The 25,483-nt window shown below is 47.8% G+C and overlaps 3 protein-coding genes across 3 annotated transcripts in view; 2 read left to right on the top strand and 1 right to left on the bottom strand.

Annotated features, from left to right (window-relative positions):
- Nucleotides 1-1,719: 1,719 nt before the first annotated feature.
- LOC137231797 (small ribosomal subunit protein uS14-like) lies at nt 1,720-2,039 on the top strand. Its single transcript, XM_067752473.1, has one exon. It carries the CDS (start codon nt 1,757-1,759, stop codon nt 1,925-1,927), a length of 171 nt encoding a protein of 56 aa, XP_067608574.1. The 5' UTR covers nt 1,720-1,756; the 3' UTR covers nt 1,928-2,039.
- Nucleotides 2,040-15,241: 13,202 nt separating this feature from the next.
- LOC137231788 (MHC class I polypeptide-related sequence B-like) lies at nt 15,242-17,056 on the bottom strand. The gene is given in 4 exon segments (XM_067752450.1): nt 15,242-15,647; nt 16,228-16,497; nt 16,745-16,879; nt 16,882-17,056. Coding segments are annotated over 4 exon segments (873 nt in total). The 3' UTR covers nt 15,242-15,354.
- A 3,455-nt stretch (nt 17,057-20,511) lies between these two features.
- The window catches only part of SFTA2 (surfactant associated 2), a 69,623-nt gene continuing 64,651 nt past the window's right edge, over nt 20,512-25,483 (top strand). Inside the window, exons 1-2 of the mRNA XM_067752472.1 lie at nt 20,512-21,723; nt 24,219-24,311. The gene's annotated coding sequence lies outside the window, so the exon portion shown is untranslated. The remainder of the gene's footprint in view (nt 21,724-24,218; nt 24,312-25,483) is intronic.

The following is a 25,483-nucleotide window of genomic DNA, read 5'->3' as shown; positions in this document are numbered from 1 at the left end:
CTACAATTCAACTCAATTCTGACACGAGCTGCCTGGAATTAGCATCAGACCCCACAGGTGTCAGGGCTCAGTCCCGCAGACTTCCTTTACTTCAGAAGCAAGTTGCAAGCCTCAAGTCCCTGTGTTACCTGCACTTCTGTCTGACTTGACTACAAAGCTAGGGGTTCCCCCCAAGTCTGATAATTTGGTAGAACAAGTCATAGAGCTCAGGAAAATGCTATGCTTACCATTACAGTCTATAGTAAATGACACAAGTGAGCAGCCAGATGAAGAGGTACCTAAGTCGAGGTCTGGAAAGGTCCCGAGTGTAGGAGCCTCAGTCACCGTGGAGTTGAAGTGTGCTACTCTCCCAGCATGTGGATGTGTTCACCAATTTGGAAGGTCTCCAAATTCTGTCATTTTAGGGTTTGTAATGAAAGTTTCATGATGTAGCCATGATTGATTAAATCATTGACCATTACTGATTGACCTCATCCTCCAGCCCCCCTCTCCCCAGAGGTCAGGGAGTGAGGCTGCAAGTTCCAACCCTCTGATCATGGCTTGTTTTTCTGGTGACCAGACCCCATCCTGAAGCTTCTAGGACCTTTCAGCCAAGAGTCATCGTCCTAGCACCCCAAAGATGCTTTTATCACTCAGATAGCCCCTGTCTTTGACCACAGATCCCTTAGAGCAGAAGGACCATAACAGTTAAAAGATGCTGACACATGACTAGAGTCCCATTCAGTCATTAACAAGTAGTCCAGTCCATCTTCCTATCAAGGATATTTACATGGCAAATAAATTCATGAAAAATGGCTCAACATTTTTAGTCAGAGGGGGAATTCAAATTAACCGTAATATGACATCGCTGCACACTGCCCAGAGTTGTTAAAATGAAAAAACCACGCCAAATCAGTTGCTGGCAAGAATTTGGGCTAATTATCTCTCATATATTGCTAGTGGGAGAGTAAATTGATTCAAATACTTTGAAAACGTCTTTGGTGGTAACCAAACATTCACTCACCAGCATTTCCACTCTTAGTTATATACTCAATAAATATGCATGCATATGTGTGCCAAATATATGAAACTATTATTCATAGCGGCTCGATTTGTAAAATCTGGATATAACACAAATGCCCATGAACAGTAGAGGACGAGAAATGTGGTCTATTCCTATAATGGAACACCACAAGAGTAAATAAATTACAACCACACACAGCAATAGGGGTGAGGCCCGGTGACATAATGTTGAGTGAGAGAGCCAGACACAGGGGGGCATCCACTGCATAATTCTTTCCAATCAGAAACTGGCAGAACTCACCTATGTATGGCGTTAAAAATCAAGATAATGATTACTCTGAGGGGTGGGATGGGCAGGTTCCTTTATGACTGAATAGGATGCAAGAGGGTTTCTTGGGATGCTGGAAAGGTTACTTGTGAGTGTTGTTTACCCCAGTGTTCACTTGGTGAAAATCCACTGCACACTTATGAGCTGCCCACTTCTCTATGGGTGTTGTCCTTCATGCAAGTATGATTTTCTTGGATTTTTGAAATAATTCTTTCTAAGAATTCTTAGAATAACATAGAATTCTTCTTACTGAAAGCCCTCAGAAATGCTGAATTGAAAAAAAATCACTACAATTTTTAGAAACTCAAGGAAATACATGCCTGTGATTCAGATATAAAGAAGAGAAGCTAAAGTGAGAGCAGTGAGCCTGGGAGCCGACACAAGAATAGTTTGGGGCTTTTGCCTTGTTGCAGCCGAGAAAGCAACATGGGGCACCAGCAGCTTTACCGGAGCCATCCGAGAAAATTCGGCCAGGGTTCTCGTTCTTGCCCCGTCTGCTCAAACCGGCACGGTCTGATCCGGAAATACGGCCTCAATATGTGCCACTGGTGTTTCCGCCAGTACTCGAAGGACATCGGCTTCATTAAGTTGGACTAAGTGTGAACTTCTCGAATGGGTCATCACGCATATCTACCTTCCTCAGAAACAATACTAACTCTTCGTATATAAAATAAAAATTTTAAAACTTCAAAAAAAAAAAAAAAAAGAACAGTTTGGGGAATGGCCGTCAAGCCAGGAAGTAGGAATCAAAACCCAAGCAGATCCATTGTAAAGCAATTATACCCCAATAAAGATGTTAAAAAAAAAAAATTAAAAAAAAATAAAAATAAAATAAAAACAAAAAAAACCCAAGCAGACTCTCTCCTCAGCATCAACACGTGGATCCAAGAGAGTGAGGCCCCATCCCAGCCCCTCCTCCTGCCCGGCTGAAGGAACGGGGCCCCAGGGTGCATAGCAGACTTGGAGCAGGTCTGCGGTGGACGAGGGCTCAGCCAGAGGTGGAGCGTGTTCTCTCCGTCTCCCTTAGAGGGAGCAGGGCTTGACCCCGGGCTTCACTGGCTCTGTGCTTTCTCCCCCAGGGGCCCCAGCCGTGAACGTGACCCACAGCCAGGACTTGGAGGGCACAGTCAACCTCACATGCTGGGCTTTCGGCTTTTTTCCCCAGAATATCTCAGTGGCCTGGTTTCCAGATGAGGAACCCATGTGCCGGCATGCCCAGCAGACCTCCGTGACCATAAGTGTTCTCCAAGGAGAGGAGCAGCGGGTCTAGTGTCACGTGGAACACAGCGGGAATCACAGTGCACATCCTGCGCCCCCTGGTGATCCTGGGGTGATCCTGGAGGGGGTTGTGACCTTGGGAGGGTCAGAGGCCAAGGTCAGGGAGAGGAGAGCAGGCCTGTGGCTCTGGGGTGCCTGGGTTATATATAATAAGTCCCTCTCTCAGGAGAGACCCTGGTGTATCAGAGTCAATGGTGGACCATCCTGGGTGTTGCTGCCTTTGCTCTTGTTTTTGTCATCGGGCTTTGTGTCCTTTGCTACTCGAAGAAGAAGAAGAAGACAGCATTAGCTGTGGGGAGCCCAGGTGAGAAATCTGGGCGCGGGTGGGGATGGGAGGGGCTCTGCCTGGGATGTAGGGTCCCCCTCGTGTCCCTCTGCACAGATGTGAGAGGATGACAAGCCTCTGTTCCAAGAGTTGGACATTGGGGTATTTGTGAGGGGAATGGGAGCCACGTCTGCTCTAACCCCTTGGTTCTGCCTAAAGCCAGGGCCAGGCTGGGGCCCTTAGTGTCCTGCGAAGTCTTCTCCTTGCTCTGGGTGAGACTGGGTGGCAGTGAGAGTTGCAACTCCCTGCTCCGTTCTGATTTCTGTCCACTCTCAGGCTCATCAGGCCTCATCTAGGGGGGATGTGTTGGATCATGTGCTGGTTGGGAGAGTCTAGAGGTGATCATGGATTGATTCAGAGGGAACCTGCAGTAAAGTGTCTATGACTGGGTTGGGTTAAAAACTGAGGAAGAATTCAGATGGAAGGCGATGGCTCTTATCTCTTCCTGAATTTCTATTCCCCAATTTTTTAGCCCTTCTTAAAAATCCAAGGAAAAGAACCACAGGCTCAAACTAGAGGTCAGTGGATGGTGCTGGAGCCCTGACCGCGGTGTCCCTTTGGGTGGCCCCACTTAAAAAGAGATGTTTACATCTCTGGGAAGGCACAGTAAAATATCTATGATCTGGTGGGGAGGTGTTAAAAACTGAGGAGGAATTCAGACAAAAGTCCTGAAATCTGGAGAGCCTGAGAAGGGGGTATCCCTGAGAGCATACAAGGGTTTCCCACCCAATTAACTCATTTTTGTTGGTCATTTTTTCTTTTACGTTTTCCCCCAGAACTTGTGAAGCTACAAGTCCAGTGATAACACAGATGGCACCAACAGACTGTAATGTCCCCCTTCAGCTGTGAATCAGTCTCCTTGGTCAGCTCCCCACTCCACTGATTCAACTAGGGGAGCTCAGAATCTGCAGCCAGGTGACCAGGATTCAACTCGCTGCTCTGGTCTTCCTAGCACTTTCCCTCTTTTTTTTTTTCCCTCACGGATTAGAAGAATTACATTAAAATTTTTTTTTTAAATTTAGTTTTTTGTTGTTAAAGTATAGTTTGTTTACAGTGTTGTGCCGGTCTCTGCTGTACAGCAAAGTGACTCAGTTATACACATAGAGACATTCTTTTATATATATATATTCTTTTCCATTATGGTTTATCACAGGATATTGAATATAGTTCCCTGTGCTATACAGTAGGACCTTGTTGTTTATCCGTCCTATATATAATAGTTTACATCTGCTAAGCCCACACTCCCGGTCCTTCCCTCCCCCACCCTGCTCTTCCTTGACAACCACAAGTCTGTTCTCTGTGTCTGTAGCACTTTCCCTCTTGATGCCTCCGTTTCTTCATCTGAGAAGTGATGAGGACATTGCAGCACTAACCTCTAGGACAGGGTTTCTCACCATTGGCACCATTAACTTATTGGGCCAGAGAGTTCTTGGCTGTGGGGTGCTGTCCCGTGCCCTGTGGGATGTTTAGCCGTAGCCCTGGCGTCTATCCGCTAGAGGGCAGTATTTCCTCACTTTACAACACCTGCTTCTGCCAAGTTAGACAACGAATAATGATCCAGACATTTCAAAATGTCTCCTGGGGTCCAAATCTCCCACGATTAGGACCCACGGAGGTGCGGCCAGGTCAGGAGCTCTGCTTGCCTGGGTCTCCTCTGGGTCCAGGGCAGGGTTAGGTCAGGCATTTGCCCACCTGGGTAGGTGAGCTCGTCTTTTGCTTTGGTCCAAATAAGGCCTTTGCCCCCCTATTTTTTTGTCCTGAAGACTTCTATCCATCTTTAAAACAAATCAATTCCCCCTTATCTCTGCATTCAATGAATCCTTCCCCACACTTGCTTTCGCTGCCTTCTGGTCTGTATCAATTCAATCCTAGTAATTGGCATATTTGACATATATGATACATGATATTGCCCTAAGTAGAGTTCTGATTCCTTTAAGGCAGAGAATGTGTTCTCGATTCTGCTATCCAGAGGGCCTAATTTAGTTTATTTTACTTTACTTCACGAGGATGTTGCCTCTCCTCTTTAAAATATGGATAGCACTTGAATTACTGGCCACTTCTTTTTGACCACATGGCTTGTGGGATCTTAGTTCCCCGACCAGGAATTGGACCTGGGCCCAGAGCAACGAAAGTACCGAGTCCTAACCACTGGACCGCCAGGGAAGTCCTGAATTATAGGCACTTTATTCCTTCATTCAATGTGCACTTATTGCACACTGTATCAAATATGTGGCATTACATTGTCTCAAGGATCTCATCAGGTAAATAAACTATATTAAAGATGCTGTAAACTGTATACATGTACTTTATGTCCAAGGAGATTCATGTCCTGCGGTCTTTCTAAGGAGTATCTCTGTGTGGTTTCTCATCAATGTCTGTATGGCATTTCTTTTTTCCATCCTTTTACCTTCAACATTTCTGTAACCTGCTACTGACATTGTGTCTTTTGTAAACAGCATATTAGCTATTCATTTATTTTTACCCACTTGACCATCTTTGTCCTTCATTGTAGTGTTTGAGTTCATTTACATTTAATGTGATTACTGACACCCTTGTGTTTACTACCACCTGGCCACTTACTATCTTTTAATTCATTTATTCTCTGCTTCATTGTTTTTCTTTGTTGCCTTCTTTTGGATTATCCAAAAACTTTTCAGTATTGTAGTCTTCTTAATTAGCTTTCTAGTTACACATTCCTTTATTTTTCCATTAGTTACCCTAGAAATCACAGTATTAATTTGAGACTTATTATATGATCACTTTCATAGCTTTCTGGCCTAACCATCAGACAAACCAAGGGAAGAAGAGGCCCTCTGACTCGGAGACGTAATGGGATGGAAGTAGGAGAATCAGATGACAGAGCTGTAGATGCACGCCTGCCAAACGTCAGGCTGCGGGCACTGAGTCGCCTGCCATCCAGAGGGGATGGGTGGGATTGGAAGGACCCTGTGGCAGCTCTTTCCCTTGTTTCCCTCCCCAACCAGGGAAGGCAGGACCCAGTCTACCCAGCGCCCTGTGCATATTCCCTTCTCTCTGAGGCATCGGGACTTTTGTTTCTGGTGCACATGAGGCAGAATCTTCTGGGCACCAGTATGGATTTTAAACACCTGTGAGTCTGAAAGGACGACATGTTTTTGTTTGTTTGTTTTTATTGACCATGGGTTTTTCTGCAGCTCTTTGCTAGCATTTGCCAGCCCCTGTGCCTGGGCTGATTTGAATACTCTTTCTTCCTGTGCCACTTCCCCTTCCAGCCTTCCACCACCCTTGGAAGAGTGGATTTTTCTAATTCTAGCTGTTGTATTTTGTGGACCTGTTATTCTTGTTTTTCTGTGAAGTACCTATATTGGACGTAAGAGGTAAAGGAGAATCTGTTGCTCCTGGTCACTCCCTTTATACCCATCACTGTCTTGTTTCTTGTAACTCAGGTTAGATTTTGGCCTCTTGCTCCACTGCCTGAAGAGCTGGGACAGGAGGAGAGATCTCACAGCCCGATCTGCTGGGTTTTGAGGAATGATTTTCTTTCTTCCCCTTGAACAGGAAAAAGCTTTTTTCACTAGTACATTTAAAGTTCCCCAACTATACGGAAGTACCAGTTTTGGACAAGTGCCACTCCAACGCAGAATGGTTGGAGAACCTGAACTTTGAAACTCTGGAGGTCTGAACTTTACTGTTGGCCATTGCTGGGTCTGTCTGGTATTTCCAAGGAATATTGGGTGTTGTAAATAGGAACTGAAGGGGTAAACTTATTAAACCCATTAAACCTGTGGGGGAAAATCAGTTGTAGATGCAGAGGCATCTGAGGCCTCTTCCTCTTGAACCCCAGCCCCAAAGACCCTCTCCTGCTACGGCTGTACCTGGCCTAGAACTGAGATGCTCCAGACCCAGCCGAAGGTCACCTCCCTGGTCACACCGGGGTCATGCGCAGTGACCTGAGGATGATCTGGGTTCTGAGGCTTGTCTTTAAAAAGGAATCCACTATTTTGCCTGTGCAGTGAATATTTATTACAGATTTTTATATATCATGCCTGTTATTTGCTAGTGCACTCCTGTATGCTTTTAGGAAACTATGATATACCACCCGGATACAGCCAGGAGGGCTGTTGATCAATACTGATTGCTTCTTTTAATGAAGGAGTGGATAGCAGGCCCAAGCTAGACCGACTGGATATGCTGTCACGGGAATGTGAACCCTGAGCTAGTGCAAGAGTGTGAACATTGTGCAGTATTATATTTTTTATCTCAATGGTCGTTCCTTAATGAGACTGAGGACCAGTAGTTGCCGCCCCTGTCCCAGCACTGCCCTGGCCCCCACCGCCCTGAGCCTTACTTCTTCGGCTGCACCTATGAGTCTATAATCTATATCCGTTATTCCCAACACATTCCCTTTTCCCACAGAGTAAGACAGCTTTTGTTTTTTACAAATAACCCAACTGATGACTTCACAAAGTACACAATGCTGTGGGGATGTGACCTCAGATATACAGAGATGTTATTGGAAAATTTTTATCTTAAAAATAGGAAAAATGATGAGTGATTGAAAACAAAAACACATGTTTATTACCTGTTCCATATAATTCCTAGTGTCAGGTGGAACTTGTAGGGTTGTGAAGAGGTTTTCCAAATGAAAATCTAACAGATGAGTATACGTGATCCTTGTAGAATTTAAAGCATATAAGTGAAGGCAAACACAAGATTCGTCAGGAACATAAAACACATGTTAAATAAGTATTCAATGGGACAAGCAGGTTAGCTCAGGGCCACGACTTTTTAGGGGGAAGAACTCAAGGGGAGTTAACAGTCCCTTTTTCCAGCAGGTTAATACCTACAGGCCATGAGCTCTCATGTGCTAGTAGAATCTGAGGGACCCACTCTCATTTACCACCATGACCTTGGTCTCTAGGCTTACGCTCTGATACACATCCCACGAAATGAACATAGGTCCCTTTTAAGTGGTTGTCCAGCCTGTGTTTGTCCATCCTGATTAATGGAGACCTCATCACCTTCTGGCTTTGGAGATAGTTCTTCTTCATGAATATCTGTAGCTATTTCCTCTCCCTTTCACTTAGACATAACCCATGGGGCCATATAGAATAAGCCTAATGTCTGTCATTTTTCCAACATTTATTCTTATCATTGAAGACACACATCTTGTCTTTAATTTCACAGAACCTGCATAATCTCGACATCCTAACTGTTCTTTGTCTACTCTCTAGGTTCTGAACCGCTTGTGGAGCATCACTTATATTTCCTGTTATTCTCATAGAACACGTCACCTGGGGGCTTTGCTCTCTGGCTTCTGGTTGGGTTTGCCATTAGCAGGCACTGCAGGGACCACTGTGTGGGAGGAGAGAATCCAAGGCATCGATGGCCACTCTCTCCTCCAGGGCTGCGCTACAGTAATGCCTGCATTCCTCTCCCTTCACTCCTCTCCCTATCACTTGTTCGGTGACCCCTCTCAGAGGCTACAGCTCTGCTGGGTTCTAGAAACAAATTCCTTCTGCCCTCTAGACTGTCCCTTCAGTCTAGAGGTGGTAACAGCTTCCGGCTTTTTCTGGTTCCGGGACCTCTGCCTTCTATTGCTATTAGCTGCCTACAGCTCTGTAAATAGCATGGTCATTACACTCTCTCCACTTATCTCTTTGATTCGGCCAACTGTTTCCTTCCAGGACCCTACCAGAGTTTGGGCACTCAAAGGGATAAAATATCAACAAGAATTTACTCATATTACAACATTGACCCATCATACTAATGACAAATTTGGCTTTACTGTAATATAGTGAGTTAAGAAGTGCTCTGGTGACAGTGCTAGACGGAAGGCAGGGCAGAGAGGCTGGTAATTAATGTGTGAAATTCAGAGACCTCATGAGCAGCTGCTGCCCTGCTGTCTTCTCTCTCTCCCTCTGTCTCTCTCTATTTCTTCAAAAGAAGAAAGAAAAACATGGAGCAGTGCCTCCAAATTTCAGCCAAACTATTCATCAAGCCGAAGAATAATACACTTTGAAACATGTAACATGTACTTCAAACATTTGCTGATAAGAAACTACTAAAATATTAATTCCACCAAAAGGAGAGAGGGTATAAAACAGAGAAAGTGTGCACATCCATGTTCACTGCAGCATTATTCACAAAAGCCAAGAGGCAGAAGCAAACTGTGCACTGACAGATATATGGGTAAAGATTATGTGATACATACATATAACTGAACATTATTCAGCTTTAAAAAGGAAGGAAATCTTGTCATTTGCTACAGCATGGATGAACGCTGAAGACCTTATGCTGAGTGAAATAAGCCAGTCACAAAAAGACACATACTGCATGATTCTACTTACATGAAGGGTCAAAAGCAGTCAAACTCTTAGAGACACAAAAGAGAACGGTGGCTGCCAGGGCCAGCGGGGAGAGAGAATTGTCGTTTTTGTTCAGTGGGTATAAAGTTTCAGTTTTGCAAGATGAAGAAGTTCTAATGCTCTATTGCACAACAATGTGCATATATTTAACACCACTGTACTGGACATTAGAAAATGGTGAAGCTGGTAAATTTTCTGTTATACGTTTTTTTACTACAATAAAATTAATTAAGCCTAACTCATTGAGAAACAAAACACATTACTTCCTTAATTAAAATGTATTAGTAAGGCCTATATTAAAAAAAGAGAGAAAGGTGTAGGCTACAGAAAACTGGACATACAGCACGGGAGAAAGACAAAGAGATCCTTTCTGCCTCATCTATCATCCATGAGCCGGCAGAATCAGCATCATACTTACTGGATAGAAAACCAAGCTCACAGGTCCCATCCTTGACATCCTTACACAGTCTGCATTTTAGCAGGATGCTCAGGTGGCTCCACAGCACTTTACTTATTTAAAAAAATGTTTATTAGAGTATAGTTGATTTAAAATGTTGTGTTCGTTTCAGGAGTACAGCAATGGGATTCATTTATACATATACGTATATCCACTCTTTTTTTCTTTTTTAGGTTCTTTTCCCATATAGGCCATTACAGAGTATTGAGCAGAGTTCCCTGTGCTGTACAGTATCCACAGCACTTTAAAGCACTGCCCAGATGGTGGTGGAGGGATATCCTGGGAGGGTGGCTCTGCTCCAGATGTAGAAGATTCCAGTCCAGGTGGGAGCACATCAGAAGGGCCCAGGAGGTTATCTCCAAAAAGGAAAAATTGATAGAATGCCCAAAGTATCCTCACTTCTTGAAAGAATCATATAAATATGAGAAACATCAAAGTTCAATTAGTGAGAGCTACATAGGAAAGAATCAGACAAAAACAAAGGCAATTATTAACTCAGGGAGAACAAGAGGTTGTGCAGAAAGTGAGAAGTAGTAGAGTTTACACGAGTGTATTAGTCATGCAAAAGAAAAAGCTGAATGAACTAAACACGATCACTATATAAATAACCTGGGAAAGTGAAGGAATGGGAAGCGTGAAAGAAAGCAATGACTATTAACTATTGCATCAGCCACTATGTGATGCGACAGTGTCTGCGGCAGAAAAATCAAGCATCAGTTCTAACAAGGCATTTTGTTTAGAGACTTGGAAGTAAAAGCCAAAAGAATCAGCTAAAAAATATGGAAAGTGGTCACCTCTGGGAAGTAGAAATTGAGGAGAATCAGAGAGGAATACAATAATAGTCTATTTTATGAGAAAACTAGCACAGATATTTGACCTCTTAATTTACAGATTAAATTAACCACACTGGGAATTCCCTGGCAGTCCAGCAGTTAGGACTCAGCACTTTCAGTGCTGTGGGCCCGGGTTCAATCCCTGGTCGGGGAACTAAGAGCCCGCAAGCTGTGTGGCACGGCAAACAAACAAACCACAAAAATGAACGAGTATGAAAGTTTATGCTTAGTGACAACTGAGTACAACAAATGACACTTGAGAGCTGACTAAAATGCAAGAATACTCGAATGGAAACATGCAGCCACAAGTGTGTGAACGACATCAACCCTGAATAAAAACATGAAAGAATACGTCAGTATACACCTATCTGGATAAATAGATGCATGAATGAATTCTCTTTCCCTGTTACCTTACTGGGCACCCTGTGGACCAGGCACGGAGGGAACAGTACCTGACTAGAGCCCCTCATTATCCTCTTGCTTCCAGGCAGGTCCTGCTGCAGAAAGCGCTCCTGTCAGCTGCCTCGAGTCTGTGGGAGGCGCCCCCTAGTACACTCGGCCAGCAGTGCTTTACCCGGGCGGGGCTAAGGTTGTCCTGAAGAAGAAGAGCACCACTCACCTGTGTGCCCCAAGACCAGAAGTCAGGAAGGACTGAGGATCAGATGGAGAAATCTCACCTCCCCATCTGCCCTGCAGAAATCAGTCTGAACTGGTGGAGATGCTGATGCTTGATTGATTCCTCCACCTTCTGGGTTCCTTTTCTCTCTCACCTCCACCCAAGGGTCCCCAGCAGTCTCATCACCCTAGAAGCAGACCGATCCCTATTCCTCATAATCAGGAGACCCCAAAGCCCTGTCCCTGTCCCCCTCCCGTGATATCACCCTTCAGCTCTGCTCTGCTCCATCACATAAAGGTTACAACTGTTCAGGGGAGATTCCCCCACCCAGGGCCAGCCCCTGAACACTGGTCCCAGGTGCATTTTCTCCCAGCCCTTTGTGCTTTGCTGTGAATCTGTCAGTCACTGGGAGCTGGAGGGGAGAGAGAGGTGGAGAATTTTTAGTGCCGCGTCAAGGCAGAGAGATAGACCTCTCCTTCTCCCCAGAATCTTACTCGCTGTCCCTTCCCAGACACGTGAAATAAAGCACAGACCAGACATGCGCATTTAAAGAGCAATTAAAACTCCTGATGTGAAATTATACAGATATTGCAGACATGAAGTAATGCATGTACACGTGTGACAGGGTGTGAAGGGAGCCTCAAGTTTCCAGAAATCTGCTATTAGTCATTTTGGGAGAAGCCACAGTGAGGAAACTTCCTGATAAAGCTTATTTGTAATAACTGAATTATTATCCATGTATTCTATTATAACATAAAAAAACAAAAATAGTTAGTGACTAGTGTAGTGCAGCTGCAGCCACCTCATATATAGGAACGGTTTTAATCGTCCCCACCACAACGGGAAATAAACACTAGTTTTCTCATTTCATAGATGAAGAAACTGAGGCTTCAAGAGGGAAAGTGCTCAGGGACATAGAGAACAGTCTAGTGGTTGCCAAGGGGGAGGGGGGTGGGAGAGGGATGGAGTGGGAGTTTGGGATTAACAGATGCAAACTGGCATATATAGGATGGATAAACAACAAGGTCCCACTGTATAGCACAGGGAACTATATTCAATAACCTGTGATAAATCATAATGGAAAAGAATATGAAAAAGAATGTATATATATGTATAACTGAGTTACTCTGCTGTACAGCAGTAATTAGCACAGCATTGTGTTCAATAATTCAACTATACTTCAATAAAAAATTAAAAAAGAGGGAAAGTGCTATATTGTAAATCAACTACACCTTAAAAAAATAACAAATAAAACATAAAAATAATAAAATAAATAACAGAACACACACAAAAGGGAAAGTGCTAGTAAGACCAGAAGAGGGAGCTGAATTCAGGGCTCTGGCGGCAGATTCTAAGCTCCTCCCGTCAAACTGATGGACGCAGGGTCTGACAACGAGGACTGAAATCCCAGTTGTGTGAGGCCATTATGGTCACTTGGCTGCATCTGGCATTGATCCAGGTCTTGTAGGCTAACGGCTCTGGGGAAAAGGAAAAACCAATAAATAAATGACCAATTGGCTGCAGAATATTGCTCTTTATTCCTCCAGAGATTCTCCTTCAGTTGCTCCAAAGTCAGGTTCTGCCTTTCTCTGAGGGAAGAAAACACCGCGCCTATTTTGCTACCTTTTCGCCCAGCCCTTGCTGGGCTCCTCCCCTGACTCCCCAACATCATCACCTGTCCCTGCTTCCACCACCGTCCACGACAGGGACAAAGGTCGGCAGGACGAAAGGACAAGATCCAGGAGTGGAAACCCAAAGCCCTCCCACCTTAAGCCCGGACCCATCCCTGACACAGTGCGAGGCTCCATCACAGATGGGTCCCGACTCCGCGTTCCTCCAGGCCTGGGAGTGGACACACACACAACTCCTTCCTCTCCTCCGTTCTCGGGCCTCCTCACCCGCACAAGCACCTGTTCCACTGCCCGGCTCCACCTCAGGCCCTGACCTCCACCTGCAGCACAGCCTCCTGCCCGCCCCCAGCCCTGAGCCAGCAGCTCCTAACTGGAAAGCCCATTGGGAAGCCCAGGTGACAGCAGCCCCATCTAGAAAAACTGGGCTGCCACAGGCCCTGCCCCTGACCTGCCCCTGGAGCACCCCTGGCTTGCAGAGGCCTGGCCTTCCCTGCTCCTTCCTGGTCCACTGGCTCCTGGAATCCCAGCTCCACCCCGAGTGCTGCTGCTAGGCTGAGGCTACACAGTCCCTTCTGCCCTGTTCCAGGCAAGGATTCAACCAGGACCGCCCTCCCTTCCTGTAGGGATCTGCTGCTCAATGTGGATGGGGGGGACACCCCCAGCCCAAGGCTGTACCTGGCCCCCTCTGCACCCTGCGACTGCCACTGCCACCCTCCACCTCCCACAGGGAGCACCCCATTTGAATTCCTCTTTCATTTAATATGCACCGCAAGATCAGTATTGGAGGAAATCCTACTGAGCTTTGCCACCTGAAATCATAAACATTTTTATTGGACATCAAAAATTTAAAAAGTAATTTTGAGAAGTTAGCACATGATCTTCACACTGTTTTCCCAGCAAATGCTCCAGTGACATACAAGACAACCGTTTCTGCTCCAAGGGAACCAGAACTCACGTTCCCTGGGGGTGGGGTGGGTGGGGAGGGGTCGGGGGTGCCCCAGGTGAGAACAGGAGCAACTACAGAGCTGCCTGGTCCCCCGCTCTGGGTGCTGCATGGACAGAGCCTCTCGCTGTGGGGCAGGGTGACTAACCATCCCTGTATGCCCAGGCTGAAGGCCAAATGATAAGGGAATTAGGCTCGTGGATGAGAAACCGCGTCCCCAAGCACGCCAGTGACACAAAGAGGTGGCATCAACAGAAGGAGCTGAGCCTGCACACGTCACCCTTTCACTGTTCCACGCTCTGCCTTTGCTCTTTGCCAAACACAAAGCTCTGCTGCTCTTTTCCTCTCCCCTCAAGCAACCTGATTATGGGGAAATTAGTGTGACCATCCCCTTGTCCAAATCTACAGGGCAGTGACCACCGTGAGCAAGGGAACTGGCTCAGGGAGGGCAGGGTGAGGCCACAGAACGCAGACCCAGTGCCCTCCTCTAAAGAGCCCTTGGACTGTGTCCTGAGGGGCTGGACAGGAAAGAACCTGGAGGTAAGATAAAATCAGTGACCCCAGGTGTCCAAGGATTGGCTGGTCTCCTCTCCCTAAACGGTCACGCGGTATCTGCTCACTACTCCTCCATATGAAGGAAATCCCAGCAAGCATGGGGGCAAGTGATGGGAACTTGAGAAGGATGCAGGCTGGGGGTGACCCAGAGGAATCGAAACTCAGAAGACAGCTCATGGAGGAGGAACTGGAGAGGTTGCAAAACATTTTTAGGTGGGGCCTCACAAGGGAGCATCACAGGCAGGGCTCTGGCACCATCCACTGAACCCTAGTTTGAGCCTTATGATTCTTCTACTTGGATTCTTAATACTGGCGAAAAATTGGGGGAGAGAAATGCAGACAGGAAATCACCTTTCCTCTGAATTCCTCCTCAGTTTTTAACCCCTCCTCACCAGGTCACAAACACTTTACTTCAGGTTCCCTCTGATTCCAGGATCACCTAGACCCTCCCAACCAGCACATGATCCAACACATGCTCCCCAGACAAGCCCTGGTGAGCCTGAGAGTAGAGAAAAAGAGATGAGAACAAAAGGAGCTGCAACCCTCACTGCTGCCCAGTCTCACCCGAGCAAGGAGAGGCCTCGCTGGACACTAAGGGCCCCAGCCTGGCCCTGGCTTTAGGCAGAACCAAGGGGTTAGAGCAGACGTGGCTCCCATTCCCCTCACAAATACCCCAATGTCCAACTCTTGGAACAGAGGCTTGTCATCCTCTCACATCTGTGCAGAGGGACACGAGGGGGACCCTACATCCCAGGCAGAGCCCCTCCCATCCCCACCCGCGCCCAGATTTCTCACCTGGGCTCCCCACAGCTAATGCTGTCTTCTTCTTCTTCTTCGAGTAGCAAAGGACACAAAGCCCGATGATAAAAACAAGAGCAAAGGCAGCAACACCCAGGATGGTCCACTATTGACTCTGATGCAACAGGGTCTCTCCTGAGAGAGGGACTTATTATATATAACCCAGGCACCCCAGAGCCACAGGCCTGCTCTCCTCTCCCTGACCCTGGCCTCTGATCCAGGGTCACAAGCCCCTCCAGGATCACCCCAGGCTCAGCAGAGGGCACAGTGTGTGCACTGTGATTCCCGCTGTGTTCCAGTGGCACTGGACCCGCTGCTCCTCTCCTTGGGGAACACTTTTGGTCACCCAGGTCCGGTAGGCCCCGTTCCCATCAGGCAGGGCACCCCCAGACCGCTGGGCCTCCTGGCTCATGGGTTCCTCATCCCAAAACCAGGCCACAGAGATATTTTGGGGAAAGAAGCCGAAAGCCCAGCATGTGAGGTTGACTGTGCCCTCCAAGTCCTGGCTGTGGGTCACGTTCACGGCTGGGGGCCCTGTGGGAGAAAGCACAGAGCCAGTGAGGCCCGGGGCCAAGCCCTGCTCCCTCTAAGGGAGACGGAGAGAACACGCTCCACCTCTGGCTGAGCCCTCGTCCACCGCAGACCTGCTCCAAGTCTGCTCTGCACCCTGGGGCCCCGTTCCTTCAGCCGGGCAGGAGGAGCGGCTGGGATGGGGCCTCACTCTCTTGGATCCACGTGTTGATGCTGAGGAGGGGGCCGTGCAGGGTGGGCTCCTGGGGACCAGGAGGGAACTTTCTGGGACGGGCAGGCTGGGAGCCAGGGGCGCCCACCCTGGTCTAGGGGCTTCCTCTCCTGCCTGACACCCCTCTTCCCTGGTGCAGTTTCTGTCGGAGGGCCCACTGCTCCCCTGGGTGATCGTCACTGGTGCGGTTCATTCCCCTCCCGACCTGCCCGTCTTTCTACAGTGGATTTAACGGAGCAGGAGATTGCAGGACACCACGCCAGCAGAGCAAATGTGCACCCAGAGGACAGGGAGGGTCTCCGTGTGCAGAGTCACGGCGGGGAGGCTCTAGGGCTCTGGGGGAGAGGAAGGGCCCTGGCCCAGGAGCAGTACCTGTTCTCTCCCTGAAGCCTGTCCAGGATTCCAGATAGCCCTGCAGTCTTCCACAAAGCTCTCCCTGCACGGGGGCCTGGTAATACTTGCTTTGAAAGCCATCTGTGTCCCAGGACTTCTCCATTTCCATGGCCAAGTTCCGAACCAAGGACTGGGGCGCTGTACATCCGTGGGTCTCTGGGTGACAGGAGAGGAGGAGCTCCCCATCATAGTAGCGAAACCTGAAGCCCCAGGCGTGGTTGTCTTCTCGGATTTCACAGCCCAGATCTCCTGGAGGGAATTCACACCTGCATCCCACCCCACCAGCAGTGACTCCTCCAGTCCCCGTGTCCCTCTGTCCTCACACCCAAGTGAGAAATTCCAGCCAGAGGGCCCCCTCCCTGCTCCCCTCATGTCTTCCCAGGGCTGCTGAGTCACGGCCACCCCCCTGCTGAACTCACAGACCCCTATCCTCTGGCCCCTGCCCCCAAATCCAGTGAAAGGCCTCCCAGCACTCTCGGACCCTCCCCACTCTCACCTCCTTTCTCCTCCTGCAGGGCCAGGATTTCTGCTAGAAGCTCTCTGAGGTCCTTCCACGTCTCTGTCAAGTCCTTGGACTCTGTGTCCCACGTCTCAGCTCCCAGCTCGTCTGCCCACAGCCCCCGGGGTTCTACCTGCCTGTCTCACGGTCATAGTGCAGGAAGGCCTGGCCATCCAAGTGTCCCCCAGCGAAAAAGCTGGACTGCACAGATCCATCCCGGGACAGCGCCGTGAGGTTGTAATGAAGACTGTGTGATCCTGGGGAAGGGGGAACCGCAGATGAAAGAGCTTTCCGGAAACAAGTGCACATCAAATGTTTACCAGACAAGTTCTGCTGTCCTGACCTGCTCCAGGACTGAGGATGCAGAACATGCACATGTACAAGGGACCACAATGAGAATTTTTCCAACACAGGGGAAAAAAGAAAAAGAGAAGGGAAGGAGAGGGGAATTGAGGAGTGGAGGGAGGGGTGGAGATGGGCAAACAAGCAGGACAAGTGCCAGGACAGGGAGGCACCGGCTCCCTAAGGGTCCAGGCAGGAGGCCAAGGGGAGAAGCTGGTCTGCAGGGGGCAAGGGAGAGGCAGGAAGACCAGGGTGAGGGGAGGTGGAGTCAGAGGGGAGGGAGGGGCAGTGTCAGGCCCAGGATCAGAGGCATCCCTGGTCAGAGGCGGGTCAGGTGAGATGGAGAGCGAGGGCTGCTGCCCGTGGGGCAGGCTCATCATGGACAAGGTGGGCTCAAGGGAGGGTGAGGCACGAGGCAGAGGGCCCTGAGGGGCTGGGCTGTGGCCCTAAGAGAGTGGAAGGTGGGCCAGTACCCCTGGTGGAGGTGAAGCAGTCTGGGCCCAGAGTGCAAGAGGCATGGTGAGGCCCCAGGTGGGGAGGTGGCTGGACCTGCCAGTGTCCCCTGGGAGAGGTGGGTGTTGGGGGCCTGAGTCAGTGCCATGTGCCCAAGGGTCATGGAGAATTAGAAGGAGGGTTGGCAAGAGAAAATAGAACTGGAAAGCGAAGGTGCACATTGGGAGGGACCTGCATGGTGGGAGTGGTTGGGGGCAGGTCACACCTCCACAGAGGGCGTGGGTCAGGCAGCCAGCACAGGAGGGGCAGGGCTGGGGGAAGACCCCCTGTAGGGAAAGGCCAACTGACCAAGTGGCATCAACAAGGATTTTGGATACATGGTTGATGTAGTGAGAGCCCACTGGGGTCAGTGAACCCAAGAGAGGGTGATGAAGGCCAAGGAGGTGGGCAGTTGGACCAAGGGTAGTATTCCTATTGGGGAGGGAGGAAGGGCAAGGGGCTGCAGAGGAGACAGTGTTGAGGGTGGATTGGGGGGCAGGGGATGAGCATGCCTCAGGGGTGACTCTGGGGGCTCTTGGGTTAGGGTGAAGACAGGAGAGGAGGGGTGCTCTGGTTGAGGGAGGGTGAGGATGGCGTGGTGATTCCTGGGAGGAAGCTTGTGATTGATGAGAACGTGGTGAGGGCCCACGGCAGGTGGACACGGCGTGCGAGCTGGGCAAGGTGCCATGGGGGTAGGTGCAGAGGGACCAGGGCAAGTGGAGTCCAGCACCTGAGGCCTGGAGAGTGGAAGCCTCCAGAGGGTGACGTTTAGGATGCAGGAGTGGGGAAGGGGCAGTGCTGGGTGAAAGGCCCACAGTTAATGAGGGCCAAGAGCTGGTGCCTGCACTGCGGCGGAGGTAGGAGGATGGGTGCCAAGACCGGGGGAGAGGTCCTCCCACAGGGGCTGTGCACTGTGCTCAGGGTACAATTGTCAAGGTCCATCACCACAGCTCCCCCTGGTGTTGAAACTAGTGGGGATGTAGGGAATTCATACTGGGCAAAAGTGAGTGTGGGCAAAAGTCAATCCCAGAAATGTAAGGTCAGTGAAAGCTGGGGGAAGGTAGGAGCCATGCAGGTGACTGATCCTTGCAGGTAAAGACCCATGAGGGACGAGAGGATGAGGGTGAGGACGCCCTAGGAAGGGATCAGAGAACCGCAGGGAGGAGGGAACAGCAGGGAGGGTGAGGGCAAATCCTGAGGGGGCGCAAGAGATGGCAGGGGAGGAGGCAAGGAGAGAATCAGGGGTGGGAACAGGGGCACAGCAGAAAATAAGAATTAACATTGGTGGCGGGGGCAGTGGAGACCACAGAAATCACAGGAAGAATCCCTTGGCTCCAAAATGGTCAGACCCTAACTTCTCTCAGTGAAAATAATGAATAAACAATCTATAATAAGAGTAGAGGGTGTGATGAATTGGGAGATTGGGATTGACATATATACACTGATGTGTATAAAATGGGTGACTAATAAGAACCTGCTGTATAAAAAAATAAATAAAATAAAATTCAAAAATTCAAAAAATAAAAAATATAGTAAAAAAAAAAAAGAAAAAGAGTGGAGTGTTTTCTTTGAGCCAAATTAAGGACTAGCCGGGATGCCAGCTTCCCAGATAACTCTGAGAAACTGCTCTGGAGAAGCAGGGTTTTCAGCACAGTCGTTTTTTGTTGTTGTTGTTGTTTTTTTGGGGGGGTAGTTTTTTGGCTGCCTCGCACCAGAATCTTAGTTCCCAGACCAGAGATTGAACTCCGGCCAACGGCAGCGAAAGCTCTGAGTCCTAACCACTGGACCGCCAGGGAATTCCCCTTCAGCACAGTTTTATAACTTGTCAGAACAAACATTGAACAAGTCAGGGCTACATTTCTCCAAGGTTTAAAAAAAACAAACAGACCAGCACGCACACGTGCAGCACATACTGTATGGCCTTGGCACCTGGGAAGGGAGTCTTATCATCAAAGGTGAACCAGCGTTGGAGTCCCAGGAAGAGGGGCATTTAGTCTTTTGTTTTTTTTTTTTTGCGGTATGCGGGCCTCTCACTGTTGTGGCCTCTCCCGTTGCGGAGCACAGGCTCCGCACGCGCAGGCTCAGCGGCCATGGCCCACGGGCCCAGCCGCTCCGCAGCATGCGGGATCCTCCCGGACCAGGGCACGAACCCGCGTCCCCTGCATCAGCAGGCAGACTCTCAACCACGGCGCCACCAGGGAAGCCCTAGTCTTTATTTTTAACATGGACATTCTTTACTTCTGGTCAATGTGCCCTTTCCTTTAATAATTAAAGCAGATGTACAATGTATGTCTGACAGGCCACAAAGAGGCAAGTTACTTAGCCCAAAATTGAACTTAGTTCATGTATAAGACAGAATGACTTTTCTGTATCTGAATATGTGCAAACATTTTTTGTCGCTTCCCTCAGTGAAAGCCAGGATCGGCCACGGTGCCCACAGCAGTAGGAAATGTGGTTCAGGGCCCTTGGGCCCTTCCTAGAGCTCCAGTCACTAGAAAGAGACCCTCAACTCCAAGGCCTGAGGCCCTTGAGCGCTGCCTGCCTGGAAGCCCCCTGATTCCCGAGGCCAGAAACGGGAAGAGGGCAGAGCTGAGAACAGGAGGAGAGGACAGCGCTCAGGGGCCTAAGAGGGCGTCCCACACACCGGTGGGAAGTGGCCGCCTGAGCGTCGGACCTCCAAGAGCCCTTGATCGCCTCTGACGGGAGCAACCCGGGCTTGGGGGCAGCCTTCCCACCCAGGGCAGTCAGAGGACGCGGATGTGTGAGGAAGAGGAAAGCAGGGAGGGCGGGTGCAGCAGGGGGAGCAGAGGGTGGGAGTCGGAAAGAGACTGAAAAGCCGGAACGTTATTTGGTGGCCACAGGCCGCGAGCCGCTCCCGGCCCCTCCCCGGCCTCACCCCGCCCCCGACTCCCCCCACTCCCCCGCCCCCACTCCCCACCCCGCTGCACCGCAAGTGAGACGGTCCCCGCGACGCTCACCGAATCCCACCCGGACCCTGAAACCGCCCCAGGCTCCCGGCTGAGGACCTCAATGAACGCCACTCACCAGCGGCGGTAGCCGGGAGCACAGAAAGGGCAGCGCCGGCTGGAAACGGTAGGACAAAGAGAAGCCCTGGCAAGCCGCGCGGAGCTGGACAGCTGGGTGGCGCTGTTTCTCCCCGGGAGATGCCGCCTCCTGGCCTGTGGTCGTTTCACTGACCGGCCCTGCTCCGTTCCTTTGCAACTTGCTTCTCCTTCCTCGCCGCTGCGCCTTCTTCCTTCTCGCCTGCTCTCCTTATTCTCCTTTTCTTTCCTTCCACTCTCACCCTCAGCGGTTTAGGGGTTTTAGCTGTGCTGCCCCAGGACCTGGGGATTTTATCGTTTGTGTGGCAGCTTCTAGAGGGCCTATCGCTGAGGCTGAGGTGTGAGGCCGTGATGAGGATGACGGAGGAGAAAACGGGGCCTCCTCTCAGCTCGCTGCCTTGGGGGCTTCTCCGCAGGGACCCCTAAGGCTAACGCCCCTCCTGGAGTCTTAACCACTGGACCACCAGGGAAATCCGCGGGTTGAATTCCTGGGTTTCTGCACCCATCTTCTTAAAAGAGAATGGTATATCTCTTCAGAAGGGACTTCATCCAGGAAAAGTAGGTGGATTACCCTCAGGGCCAGGAAAATACTGATGTTTCTTCTGTTTTAATGATGTTTTCCACCACCTAAACTCATTAGGAAACCCATTGAGGTGAGAAATGTCTCTCATTAAAAACAATCCAGATAACTTCTCCAATAACCACCTGCATTGGCCGTTTAGCTCTCCCCGCTGCTGAGGACCCATCCCCGGATTATCTTCTAACATCCATCAGTTCCGCTCTCTCTGGTGACAATCTGCAGGAACATTTCCATTTTTTTGATGCTCCAGCGAATCTCAGCTCTTCACAAACAAACTAGACCAGAAAACTGCAGAGTCTTGTGCCTCAAGCATTGGCTTGGATTGGACTCAAAGCACTTCCTCTTCAAAGGGCAGCACCTTGAAAACTATAAACCTGTTTTGTTAGTCATGATGGAAAGACATTTCTGGAGTTTCAAGTACCAAATCTACCTGAGGAAAAAAAGTGCGTTGACTCCTGGTTTTGGCAACGTACTACAGTACGTGAGATGCTTTCATTGGGGTAAGATGGCTGTAGGTTGTGTGGGACATATCTGAACTATTTTTGTAATTGTTTTGGTGAGTCTAGAATTATTGCAAAATGAAAAGAAGGAGGAGGAGGAGGAGTGGGGGGAGGGGAAGAAAAGGAAGAAAAGGAGGAGGATGAGGAGGGACATTAAAAAATGTCCTTAATGAGAAATTGAGGACATTCCAGGAAAGGGGACTCTTTATTCCTGAGGTTTGGCCCTAACTCTATTGTGGCTTCTGACCTTAGTAAGCTGGATTAGTGAACATGTCTAATCGCAATGACTCTTTGCCTAGACAAGAGGCACGGTTGTGTAGAAGCCCGCCTCACCATGCCCTGTCACATGTCCCATGAGTCCTTCACTCTTGGGCCTTCAAAAGAGGGGCGAAGTGTCCCTCACCAGCAGGAGGGGGCTCTGAGTAATTCCCATGGACCATCCTTAAAGAGTGATTTTGCCTGGAGTATGTTTCACACTTATCTCCCTCAGGACCCCAGCAGGGCCATTGGAGCTCATAGGTGACTGATGGAGGATTTTGGGATTTAGATCTTGATTAAGTCAACTTTGAAGACTTGCCCAACATCTGGCACGGTCTGGAAGATGACATCAAGGAGGGTATACGCAGAACCCTGGGAATTGGAGAGTTGAGTCACTTGAGAGTCTGAAAGTTCAAGAGCAGCTGCCTTCTCTTGGGCACAAACCAAGATTGAGGGGATTGAAAATACATTGAATCTCCTTGGTCCCCACAGGCACAAGCTTATTTGTGACCGCAGCTGCTTCATTGGCACGAAGCTAAGGAAGCCTTGGGTTTCTGCAGGGTGTAGAGGAGAGCAGTAGATGGAAAGGTGGAGAATATAGGGCCCTGAAATTTATTTGATATCTGCTAGAAATGCGAGGTGCCGCATTCACTAAAAAGTGTAAGGATACCAATCTCAGGATACCAGGGGAAAGGGATAAATGAAGACAACCTGTAATATGTTGTCAGGAAAAACTGAGAGGCATATACATTTAGGAGAGGTGTCCTTATCATACATTTGTAAATGTTCCAAGATGTGGGAATGTTTCAGACACGACTTTTAAAGAAACAACACAGTCTGCATGGATGGTGGAGCTTATTTTTTAAACCCAGTATATGTCTTACTGTATATTATTTCCTAAATGTGTTCTTTTCATTTGACTATTTTAAATTTTTACCAAATTTATACATGTATATAATTTTAAAAGGCAGAAGGTCCTACAAGACTTATAACAAAAAGCTGTGGTCCTTATTACCACTTTCCCAATCTTTAGTTCTCTTTCGCTAGTTGCAAACATTTCAATACTCAGTTGGCTTTTATCTTCCTATTTTTAATAACAAGTTGTATCAGTCAAGGTTGAGTGAAGGAACTAGAGATTATTCTAGGTTTATTAAACAGGAAGGGATTTTACAAAGGCTGTTAGGAGCTTTTGAAATCTTTAGAAGGGCTGAAGGAGCAAGTTCTCAGCTGAGCCTTATGGAATGACAGCCAGAACAATGTAGATATATTTGGTGTTCCTTTAATGGCTTGTATATAAATTTATCACTAATCTGTCACCAAATTCTCCTTCAACAGTGTAGTTTTCCTCTCCATTCAAATGCATGACAATTAATCAATTTTATCTTTTTCTTGGACATAGACTTCTGTAGCCAGGTGAAGTAATTCTCTTTATTCCTGAGGTCTTGGCCCCAAACTCCTGTTTCAGTCTGGACCTGTTGATCCTTTATTGTCCCACATAGGTGCCTCTTGGGATGTTCCTTTAGCATTTGTGTATATATATATATATATATATATATATATATATATATATATTAAAAAAACATTTATATATATATATAAAACATTTATATATATAGCATTTATATATATATAGCATTTGTATATATATATACATAAAACATTTATATATATAGCATTTGTGTATATATATATAGCATATTTATATATACACATAAATATATATACATATGTACAAATATATATACAAATAGTAATATATATATATACAAATATATGCAAATATAATACATATCTATTATGTATACAAAAATATATATATATATACATATATATATAAAATGATACTGTTTAACACCTGAAGGTGACAAATTATTCTGGATTAGACATTTATGTATATAAAACAATACTGCTTAACACCTGAAAATGACAAGAGAAACTCTGGAACTTTTTTGACCCAGGGACAGGAAAGAATGACCGGACCATTGGTTGCCATGGACACTGTTTCCACAGCTGCATTGCTGTTTTGACTGTCATTACATGTAGTTTGAAGGACTGTGCTATGAGAAAAAATATAGCTTTTTCTTGATTTAACAATGATCTAGGCAGGACAGACAATAATAACCCCACTTAATTAATGGATAAACTAAGGCTGAGAGAGATTACACACTCTATAAAGGGGAAGAACTAGATTGGAACCCAGGTTTTTTGACTTTTTCTTTTCTGGTGTCTGTTTTCAGTCTGTAACTCATCTATGGTCAAAAAAGGAGGAACTCATTTGTGGCAAAAATCATCAGACATCCTACAGTCACTAGAACAGAAACCCCACAAAGGTAGGACACCTGTTCACTACTGTAGCCTCAGTGCTGAAGTCAATGCTTGTCCCAGAGCTGGCATTTAGTAAATATGTGTAGAATGAATGAACGGGTAAATGAATGAACGGTGTAGCTGTTTATAAGTAGGGAAACACAGCTCCAAAATGTTAAGCGACTCACCAAAAGTCACTTATCATATTTTATAAATTACAAGACATATGTGGACATATGCTGTGCTCAGTGCCCAGCAAGTGCAAGACAAGGAGGGAGCTGGTGTGTGACACTGTGAGATGGTAATGCAAGCCAACTTCCCCTGAGATACTCCAGGCGATCAATTTCCAAGAGAGGCTCATCTCTCAGAGGACCACTACCCAGCCATTGCCACTAGAGGGCTCATCAAGACATTTAATCAGGAAGATACAGGCAGTCTGGGAGCCTCTTTTTGTTCAGGCCATTTGTCTCCACAGTTTCTTTTCATTGCATTCCCCCCGCCCCCCCCCCCCCCCCCCGTTATCTCTTTTCCCATGCTAGCTCTGTATTCAGATTAAATCTTCATTCATGTCAATGTAACAATTTTACCACATCCAAATTTTTCTAATGCCAGTTTTCATCAATCCTGACATTTATGTTATTTGTCTGACTTCACTAGTGAGTTCTGCTTCTTTTTTTTTTTTTTTTGAGTTCTGCTTTTTAAACACTTGCAGCTCTGTGATCCAGTATCCAACGATGCGTTATACTTCAGCTCCATTCACAAATCGGGTATCAACTGCAAGCAGCTAAACACAAGCAGTGAATACTAATCAGAACAAGGAAGAATGTGTCTGTTGTGGTCTCAGTGTGAGAGAAAATGCCTCTGCTCAGGGGTGCATCTGTACCTCACTTTGCTTGCTGCCCCATGTGGTTACATGACCGATGGTAAATGTCACTGCTGAAAGCTCCATGAGTTTTTTTTAAGGTTCCCAAAGAGGGTGTAGAACACTAAAATATTTCATAACTTTTGCATCTACATGACAGCAATGTCCACGAGCTTCCGCCAGGCACGTTGAAGGCAGAAGCTGTTTATATGGCTCTCCACTGTGTCCTCAGAGCCACACATAGTAACTGGCATATGTGTCCTATGTAAAGATCTGATGGATGGTTAAGTGAATCGTCACACACCATCTCTCCCATGGGTAGAGCAGAGGAGCTGA

The sequence above is a fragment of the Pseudorca crassidens genome, chromosome 10 (genome assembly GCF_039906515.1).
Source record: "Pseudorca crassidens isolate mPseCra1 chromosome 10, mPseCra1.hap1, whole genome shotgun sequence".
Taxonomy (NCBI): Eukaryota; Metazoa; Chordata; class Mammalia; order Artiodactyla; family Delphinidae; genus Pseudorca; species Pseudorca crassidens.
Note: the sequence above shows the minus strand (reverse complement) of the source record. Positions and strands in the feature narration are given on the sequence as shown.